Source organism: Miniopterus schreibersii, assembly GCF_964146895.1.
Source record: "Miniopterus schreibersii genome assembly, chromosome: 21".
Taxonomy (NCBI): Eukaryota; Metazoa; Chordata; class Mammalia; order Chiroptera; family Miniopteridae; genus Miniopterus; species Miniopterus schreibersii.
Window position 1 is genome coordinate 6,838,862 of NC_138123.1, and position 10,604 is coordinate 6,849,465.

The window sequence follows — 10,604 nt, forward strand, 5'->3', positions numbered from 1 at the left end:
CTCGAGGCTCCGCCCCCTCGCCGTCATCAGCTCGGGAGCTCCGTCGGCCGCCCGCTGACTGGAGCCGAGTCGCCGCCGCGGACGCCTCGGAGGAGCCGGGAGCGGGAGCGGGAGCCGGGAGCGGGTCCGCGAGCCGCCGCCGCCGCCATGGGGAACCGCGTTTCGCGGGAAGACTTCGAGTGGGTCTACACCGACCAGCCCCACGCCGATCGGCGCCGGGAGATCCTGGGTGAGGTCCGGGCCCGCGCCCCGTTATGTGCGTGCGCGGCCTCCCGCCCCCGGGGCGCGCTCTCCCCCGCGGGCCCTGCGCCCCGTGGGCGCCCCAGGCCCGTTACGAGCCGGCTCCCTCCGCGCCCCGCCGCCGCCCGGCCGCCCGGGAGAGGCCCTCGAGGCCGCAGGCGGGCGCCCCGGACTCGGGCCCGGCGGAGGGGGAGGGGGTTCCCGCGCGCCCGCCGCGCCGCGCCCGCCCTTCCCCGGGGAGGCGCGGGCACCTGGTTGGGGCGAGCGCAGACCCCGCCTAGGCCACCCTTGGGTGGAATTTCTCTTTTGGAGATCCCCGTGCCCCCGATGGGCACCGTGTCTTCCCCTCAACGGGCCACGAGGCCAGACTTGCGAGGCCGGGCGTGGTCCCCGAGCTTCGGGGTTCCGCGCACCCGGCCATCGGGGTGAGGGCGTCGCCGCCCTGTCCCCGGGGAGGGCCCGGGGCCTCTCGGGGGCGCGTCCTGGGCGCTCACACGCGTGGTCTCGTCGATCTTCACGACGGGCCCGCCACCCAAGGGCGGGCTCGTGGGCATTGTTCATCCCCCACCCCCGGCCTGCGGACAGGAGACCGGAGCCTGGAGGATGCGCCGGGCCCGTCGTCCCCCCGGAGGCCGCGTTCGAGCGTCTGGGTTTCAGAGACTTCGCTTCTGTCTCTCGGCCACGCTCAGTCCCGTGCTGGGCACTGTGTCGAGTGCTTTACAAGCGTCACCCAATTTACTCTTCCTGGCAGCTGGGTCCGTGTTCCTGCTCTTTCGAAGACGAGCTGAGAGTAAATAAGTAAATATTGGAGGAATTATAAGCCTTTCACCTCCTTGCTGTTACTTCCAACGCCAGGACACTCACGGGCAGCGCGTTGCATTAGAGGCTTGCTTTCTCATCATCCACTTGCCCCGTGGAATCTAAGAGCAAGCCCCCGATTTTTGCTGGGGGGGGGGGATCTAAAGTTAGAAATTTCATGTTTTTACTGAAAGGAGATAGTGGATCCCTTGGAAATTAACTTGACTTGAATCGGTACATTGGGAGCTTGAACCTTTACAGTTGCTATTGAAGGTAGACTTTTAAGAGACTTTGGTTATCGGATGCTTTCTTTTTAATCTTCACCCTGAGAGGTAGGGGAAGAGAGGCAGACATCCAGAGAGAGAGAAGCAGGGGTGGTTGGTTGCCTCCCATATGCGCCTAAGCCGGGAGGGATGGAGCCCACCCCCTCCCTGTGTTCAGGACAACGCTCTAACCAATCGGCCACCTGGCCCGGGCTCTTTTTAATTAAAAGGTGTATTTTGCAAATCACTCAAGAGATACGCCTTATCAACATGTTGCCTAAGAATATTCAGGTGTCCACCCTGTGAAAACCAACTCCTGAATACTGGATCTTAGCTATTTATTATTCAGAAAATCAAGGAAGTTAAAAAAAAAAAAAAAAAGGGTGCTTATTGATACTTATCTCAACAGGGCCTTTTTTTCCACACACTTATTATCAGTGAACCATTTCACTTGGAAAGATAAAAGGGCTACATATTGCTCAATGAAAATGTCATTATCTTCCCTTCATGTGTAAATACTGCTTAGTATTCCATTTCAGGGGTGGAGTATCAATCAAGATAATCTGGAGATTTGTTTACATTAAACGTAAATGGTAGATATTTCTGAAATTTGTCAGGGCTTGGGGGGAGAAAAGCATGAGGGAGCATCAATATGTTTAACAACCAATGTCTGTACACTAAGTTTACACTTAGAGTTAAATTAAAAGTAACATTATAAGGCATCTATGTGAAATTAATGAGGGCTTGGGATTAGACCATTACGTGTGGGTCAAATAAACCACAAGAAATACTCCTTTTATGGTTATACTTCCATAGGGAAATAGAATTTTTTTAACAGCTTTAAGATATAATTCACAAACTATAAAATTCACCCTTTAAAGTATACAATTCAGTGTTTTATAGTGTATTCAGAGTTATGTAATTTTTCAGTTTACTTTTTAGGACTTTATCACCCCCAAAAGAAACCCTGCACACATTAGCAGTCCCTGGCCCCCATTTTCAACCCTCAGTACTACGCAACCGCTAATCTTCTTTCTGTGTCTATAGATTTGCCTATTCAGGGGACATTTCTTATAAATGAAATCATACAGTACTTGGTCTTTTGTGCCTGACTTCTTTACTTGGCCTAATGTTTTCAATGTTTGTTCATGTTGTAGCATGTAGTACTCCATTTTTTGTGGCCAAATAATATTTCATTGTATGGATATAACACATTTCACTTATCCATTCATCATTGGGGAGACTTTTGGGTTGTTTTCACCTTTTGACTATTATGATCCAAGCTGCTGTGAACATTCACATAACAAGTTATTGCACAGATGTATGCTTTAGGTAGCTACCTAGGAGTGGAGTCGCTGAGTCCTTCGCAACTTTGTGTTTTAACACTTTGAGGAACTCCCAAACTGTTTTAGAAACCGGCACCATTTTACATGGTCACCAGCCATGTGTGTGGGTTCCAATTCTCCCACATCCTTGTTACTGCTTCCCTTTTGCATTACAGCCATTCTAGTGGGTGTGAAGTATCTTTTTTGGGTTTCAGTTTGCATTTTCCTAATGACTAACAATGTTGAGTATCTTTCATGTGCTTATTGGCCATTTGTATATCTGCTTTGGAAAATGTCTTTTCAGATTCTTTACCCATTTTAATTGGATCAGAAATTGTAAGCGTTTTAAGAGTTCTTTATATATTCTAGATAAAAGTCACTTACAAGATATATGATTTGCAAACATTTCCTCCTGCTCTGTGGGTTGTGTTTTACTTTACTGATAGTATCATTTGCCACATAAAAGTTTATGATGCAGTCCAGTTTATCAACTTTTTTCTTTTGTCCTTACTTTTGCTTTTGGTATAGTATCTAAGAAACCATAAAAATTATTAAGATTTACTTATTTTTCTTTTTTTAAAAAAATATGTCTTTATTGATTTCAGAGAGAGGAAGGGAAAGGGGGAGAGAGAGAGAGAGAAACATCAATGATGAGAGAGTCACCAATTGGCCACCTCCCAAACTTCCTCAGCTGGGGATCGAGCCCACGACCCGGGCATGTGCCCTGACCAGGAATCAAACTGTGATCTCCTGGATCCTAGGTCAATGCTTAACCACTGAGCCATGTCGGTCGGTTATAGTATTGATTTTTATATACTGTTACGCTATGCAAAAATTGGTACAGAATTCCTTGGAGCAAGTTGATTTGTCTGTGTGTGGGAGAACTGTGCATATAAGTTTCATGAAGAGTGCCTACAAAATGTGTATTATTTTCTGTCCTTTGTCAGATGTATCCATTTAATCATTTTATATAAGGTACAAATGCTGGAGCTCTGTCTAAACAGAAATAACACACTTTAATACAAAAGAATTATTACTGTCTACCAGTAAACTGAAGTTGTTATTGTATAGTTGGAGAATTGCTCCAAAAATGCTTATATTTTAATGAATGGCTTCTGTGAGCCCTTCATTTAAACCAGGAAAATCAGTCTTAGACTAATTCATTTCTAGGCCTGTAGAATTACTTTTCTGGGGGGGGTGTCTATTGCCTACAAAATTATTAACGGATAAAATGAACTCATACCAACCAACATCAGAGGTTAGAGACTGGAGACAGAAAGGGGGAAAGGAAAGAAACCAAAAAAGTTATTCACCTTGAACTAACACTACTCCGTATATAGAATGACCTAACTTCCTGTCTTGCATTTTTTAGCTGAATTCATTGCACATTTAGAGGAAAGAGGGTGAAGCTGCTCTTTTCCCTTCTTTATCTTTTCAAGAACATGCTGAATGACTTGTCCCAAGAAAAAGGTTCTTTGGAACTTTGGCCGTCCTGGGCCCAACATACCTGACAACACATGTAAAACCAAAGACATTTCCTTCTCCCTGGGTGGTAGGACCCAGAGAAGAACGTGCCTTTGCCCTTAGGGGTCACTTTCCAAGTATGTAATATATTGTCAGACACATAGAATAGATTTTCCAGACTGTGACCTTAACTCTGTAAACTTGTAAGTTTAATATACAAAGACTTGTTAGGGGTGAAAATGGAATTGGACAACATGAAACCTTGACTCATTTGTTGACTACCTTTCAGTTAACGTGGAGAGTCTACATTTTGAGGCTAATTTTTCCTACGTAAATTCTCAATTTGTTGTGACGCTGTATTTAGTAACCTTACTATTATAATCTACTCCTTCCTGAGGAGATCAAGTCTCTGACAGAGAGCATGTAATGATTTGGAAAAAGAAAAAAATTAATGTGTTAATTTAATTGGTATTGATTTAATTCTGATTGTAGAACTGTGTACTTTTCTCAGTTCCTGACTGATTGTTTTTTCTTTACAGCAAAGTATCCAGAGATAAAATCCTTGATGAAACCTGATCCCAACTTGATATGGATTGTCATCATGATGGTTTTCACACAGCTGGCCGCATTTTACTTAGTGAAGGACTTGGACTGGAAATGGGTCATATTTTGGGCGTATGCCTTTGGCAGCTGCATTAACCATTCAATGACTCTGGCCATTCACGAAGTTTCCCACAATAGCGCTTTTGGCCACTACAAAGCCATGTGGAACCGCTGGTTTGGAATCTTCGCTAACCTTCCCATTGGCGTTCCCTATTCCATTTCCTTCAAGAGGTACCACATGGATCATCATCGCTACCTCGGAGGCGATGGCATCGATGTGGACATCCCAACCGATTTCGAAGGCTGGTTCTTCTGTACCACTTTCAGGAAGTTCATATGGGTTATTCTGCAGCCTCTCTTTTATGCTTTTCGACCTCTGTTCATCAACCCCAAGCCAATCACTTACCTGGAAGTGATCAATACTGTGGTCCAGCTCACATTTGACGTGATCATTTACTACGTTTTGGGAATTAAATCTTTAGTCTACATGCTGGCAGCATCCTTACTTGGTCTGGGTTTGCATCCGATTTCTGGACATTTTATAGCTGAACATTACATGTTCCTAAAGGGACATGAAACTTACTCGTATTATGGGCCTCTGAATTTACTTACCTTCAATGTGGGTTACCATAATGAGCACCACGACTTCCCCAACATTCCCGGAAAAAACCTTCCACTGGTAAGTAAGGGGTATGATATAGGTTCTGATTTCTGATGGCTATACGATCAAAATTAGTCTCAGCTTATTTAAAAAGGGATCTAGTATATTTTGTGAGCTTCTCATCCGAGAAAACAAGAGGCTAAGTCCTGAGTTTGCCAGCCTAATTTAGAGTTCACACTCTGGATCCCCAAGCCTAGTGGTAACACTTAGGGTTTGGAAGTATTGGGGGATCTGCAAAGTCCGCTAACTTGCCAAGTAATTCAGAAATGGAAAGTGAAATTCCTCTGTGAAGTAAGCAAAAGTTCACATGACCTTCATCACTGTTGACCTGAATAGGCTTAACTAAGATTTATGTGTTGGTTTGTTGTGGAAGACGGATGTCCGACATAACTGATGAGCAAAGTAAAGGGACTCAGTTTCCTGTACTGCCGACTTCCCGCAGGCAGGGGCCATCTGTTTCCCATCAGAGTGGACTTTTAGTGTATTGTCTGTGGAGTAAATGAGCCTCACCCCTTTATCCCCTCCAGAAGGACCACCTTCCTAACTTTAGGTATCTTTCTGGTAAATTCTCTTATTAGATGTCCCATCCTCACAATGAGTAGTTTTTACAGTTCTCTTATCAAAAATGTTTCCATAATTCTGAAAAAAAGTGTGTATGTATGAAATGTCATAATAGATTTTCTTGATTTTTTTTAAAAGCTGATAGAGGGACCATAGCCAGATTATTTTATGCTATCATCTCCTCCCAATCAAATTTTACAGATTTCCTCAAAAGTTTTTAAATGTCGACTGTTTAAAAATGTAACATTTGATTGGATTCCCAATTGAGGAAAGAAAAATCTAGAAAGGACATTGGGTCAGTGGAAAGATTCTGAATCTGGACTGTGTAATAGATCATATGTCGATGTTCAATTTCTGGGGAATGATAATGGTACCATGATTTTGTGGGAGAATGTTCCTGTCCTCAGGAAATACATGTTGGTTACATACAGGTGAAGTATTAGAGGTAAGTTGTCACTTAATGTCTGCAACTTACCTTCAAAAGGTTCAGCAAAGAAAGCAAAGTATGTGGTGTATGTTATATAGAGAGGGAAAGCACTGACACAGTGTTCATCAGTGGGTGGGCCTAGGTGAGAGCATTTGGGTGTTTGTTTTGCTATTTCATCAGCTCTTCTGTAGTAAATCAAAATAAAATGGGGAGACACACCACACAACTTTCTGAAGACAACTCTGAAACCGATGTCATGTGATGCTGCTTTGTCACTGCCCACGTGCTGGCCTCAATAGAGCCACGTGTGGCCTCCGCCTCTTCCCCAACTAGGGAAGTAAATTTGTATTTATTTTTCAAAGGGTTATGGAAAAAGCTGGTTGCCCTTTGAACAAGAGAACCTTTTCCAGCATAAGCCATACACTTTTACTAGTTATTTTCCTGAACAGTCCCCAGACTGAAAACTTAGTTGAGTGCAGGTATTACTTGACCTTAAGGTCCTGTTCATCGATGTCTCTTTGTTTCCCCCCATTTCATGCTGTCTTCTTACTCCTTAGCTAAACTAACAGGCACCCTCAGACTTCTCTGGCCTCCTGTTCCCTGCTTTCTCTCCAAAAGCCCATGCCAAGAAATGGACGTCAAGGATTGCCTTGTCCCGTTTCTTTACTCTTTCGGAAAGATAGTACATATCTCCTACCTACTCCAGCCGTTAAAATACTTTGGTGACCGCTGGCTTTGACCTAAGTTCAGGGTGGACTGGGATCCAGGTTTATTTGAACATGTGTGGTCTGTCGATCGCCCTTACTCGTGGAGGAGCTTTAGGATTTTGAAGGGCTGTGATCAAAGGTGTTATGTCACTGTGTCTTCTGACTGCCTGGGAATGCCATGGGGGAAGCTCTGACTTGACTGTCCTTGAGAGCGGTACACTCATCTGGTTCTCCACAACCGAAAGTACTATTCCATTTCCCCAGCTGAAGGAGCAATTTAAACATCAACGTCGTCGCCTTTCTCTTCCTTGCTGTCTCCTTTCACCATCTTGGCTTCTGCTGTTTTGTTTTCCTTTGGGATTTACTAGGACAGTTTTTGTATATTTCGGTGAAGCCACAGGCCCGTCGTGCTTCCTGGTCACACTGGCAGTCACTTTTAAAAGACATTTTCAGCTTAGGATGGCAGAACTGCACCCTGGATAGGTGCCTCATTCCCGTCTCATTGGCATGCCACAATAATTTATTAGTATCTGCAGGCTTCTTGATGGCAGGGGTCACATGTTATCTTTATATTCTACAGTGCCAACCATGCAGCGTGTGCTGGAAAAATAACAAGCATCTGTCACTAAAGATTCCAAGGGCCAAACTTTACAGATAAACCACATATGTAGTCCCTCAGAGCTTGATAGGAGAGCATCAGTAATCCCAGGGCTGAGTATATTTTACTGTTGAAATTGTTTAAAATTCCTGAAGCTGCTTCACTGGTTGATGATTGATTGGAGGGGTTAGGAGAGAGAATGGTCTCGTGGTCTCTCAGTGTTTGTGTCTCGTCTGTCATCTTCAGTAGGACCTGGTGAAGCCTCAGTATTCACCTTGCTGTGTTTTCTCCCTTCCAGGTGAGGAAGATAGCCGCCGAGTATTACGACAACCTGCCCCACTACGATTCCTGGATCAAAGTCCTGTATGATTTTGTGATGGATGATACAATCAGTCCCTACTCGAGAATGAAGAGGCATCAGAAAGGCAAGGTGGAGCTGGAGTGAACGTGTAGAGCCAAAGGAATTCCTCTCTGAAACCCCTCAGCAGCCTCTCAGGTGGAATTTTCGCTGTTCACCTAAAACCAACGTTGCTTAGAAGCTGCCCTCATACAATTTCAAAGTATGGTCTCCCCGAGGTATCAAGAAGCTACTCTGGTTCTCCGCAGTCAGCCTGTCTACGCAGTGTTTGGCTTTCCTCGCAGGAGGCGTGTTCGTGTATTGTTGTCGAGGATGATGTATCTGTCTGACATTTCGTAAGCAGATCATCAAAAGAGCTTTGAAAAAGCTACGTCTCGTATATTATTTTCACTATAAAGTTTTACTTTATTAAAAAGCTGATAACCTGAGCAGTTAGTCGCAATAAATAGTATTTATCACATTTTTGTACTTCACTGTCTTTATATTAATATGCTAATCAGGGTGCTGGGTGAGCTTACTTTAAAATTTCACCAGAAAAATTAAAAAAAAAAAAAATCCTGGAAATATCTTGCACTGTGAGCTGAATTACTCGTTTTTAATTTCCACTGTTGTACCTGGGACCTGAATTAGACACTGCTGAATCCTGCAGCCTTGTCAATAAACTACTTAATGAATCTAACCGTGTCCAACACTCAGCTTCCTTTTTCAGATACACTGACTCTCAAGTTAGAAGCAGCTCAGCTGACACAGTTTCATGTCATTTCACCGCAGTGGAAACTGGCCGTGGGCTGATGGGAGATAGCTTGTCTCAAGTGGCCAGTATCATGGCCGGAAGGCTGGCAGTCCTGCTTATCTGCAGTGTGTCACTTAGGTCAATTTAGTGTAATATGTGAGCTATTTGCAAAATAATACGTGGTATCAAAAAATCAATAGTCTACAACTGATTGAGGGGGAAACCCAATACAGCCACTAGTTATAAAAGGTGGAATCCTCATGCTCAGAAGGACTGCGGACCTGCTTTACAGACCCAGTTTCCTTCTCAAAGGACTCTGCTTTCCCTTCTGATCCTCCTGCCCAGGAAACTTCCCAGTGTCTTTGAACTATTGCCTAAAAGACCATTGCTATACCCAGTTCGGATACACTGGGTCAGTCAGGAAGAAGTATCTGAAACATTCCTGTAGATTATCTGGTGCTTGGTGTTCTCACCAAGCCGTCTACACCCCCTGCCTGTAGAACTCGAGCCAGTGGCTACAGCTGCCAGGCAGATGCTGAGACTCGACCTCCTGGCAGCTCAGCCCTCTGAATCCCATTACCTGCTGGATGCACAGAGCAAACGTGTCATCCTGGAACCTGCTGTCCTAGTTACGTTTTTACTTCTTGCCTGGCTGGAGGTTCCAGCCTGCTAGCCCGTCTCCTGGCCAGTGTAGTTCCACCTGCCAACTCAGTCCATTCTTTCCACCACTGGCAGTGACTTTTCCAAAGAGACCTAGGAATCTGAGGGCAGTAGGAAGGCTGAGAAATGATGGGTAAGTCCTGAGAAATGATGCGGTGGCTTTGTGTAGATTCCTTCTGCCTAGCTGTCCTCTCCCCCATTTCTGTCGGGGAGCTCCTCTGAGGCTCACACCAGCCTTCTTAGCTAATCCCCACTCCCATGCAGGTCAAGTGCCACTCTTTTGGGCTCTTGGACAGGGATGACTTCATTCAGGGCCCCATGCACTGTTTTGTAAGTTGGCAGTTTCCTCTGTGGCTGTAACTGCTTCCGGAGAGAAAGATCTTTTCTTACTTAATTTCCCTAACCTGGCAGAGTCAATGCTTGGCTTGAAGTGAGTGTTTGATGGAAAGAGACCAACAGAGAGAGTCCTTGAACTCAAGAAACTTCATCTAAAACAGTAAAAGGTGGAGGGCCTTTGGGTAAACAGCAGGAGTGGTTTACTGAGAACTGGACATTTATTGAATGTCCTTACCATTCTCCAAGTTTTTTACATGCATTATCTTATTTAATTCTCAACACTTCTTTGATGTCAACAGTACTATTAGTATCTCATTTGGTAGATGGGAAGACTGAGGCTTAGCTTAAGGAACTGGTCCAAGGTCATACTTAGTAAGTGGCAGAGACAGAATCTGAAATTCAGACTATGTGACTCCAGAACCAGAACTCTTGACCATGCTCCCGGCTTATCTAATGAGCCCACTCCTGGAAGGAATGGGAAAGAAAACACCCCAACGTATTCGTACACCAAATATAGGGTGTCCCAAACAATTGTCTACACACACTGAATTATAAAGGCAGTGTTTATTAAAATACATTTCATTTCCATTTAACAGCTGTCAGCTGTTAAAGTGTGTATATATTTTTTGGGACACCCTGTATGTGTTCATTCCACTGTCCCAGCAGCTGTGGCTGGATCTCTGGGTTGTGACTTTTAACAATCTAAATTTCTTTTTTTTTAAGAGTTCAGCTTTCTATTGACCATGTCATAGAAAAGGTTTAGTCAAAAAGACCAAAGCCAGTGCCATCGTCAGCCTCCTAAATTCTTTGTTCCACTCTCCTGGGCTGGGGTGGCAGTGGGGGAGGGGGCAGGACCTCCTGCTGGGACAG

At 44.7% G+C, this 10,604-nt stretch overlaps 1 protein-coding gene across 1 annotated transcript; it reads left to right on the forward strand.

The window, feature by feature from the left end:
• Positions 1 to 19: 19 nt before the first annotated feature.
• DEGS1 (delta 4-desaturase, sphingolipid 1) lies at positions 20 to 8,684 on the forward strand. The gene is made up of 3 exons (XM_081123718.1): positions 20 to 229; positions 4,630 to 5,372; positions 7,946 to 8,684. Exons 1-3 carry the CDS (start codon positions 148 to 150, stop codon positions 8,090 to 8,092), a joined length of 972 nt encoding a protein of 323 aa, XP_080979844.1. The 5' UTR covers positions 20 to 147; the 3' UTR covers positions 8,093 to 8,684.
• The last annotated feature ends 1,920 nt before the right edge of the window (positions 8,685 to 10,604 follow it).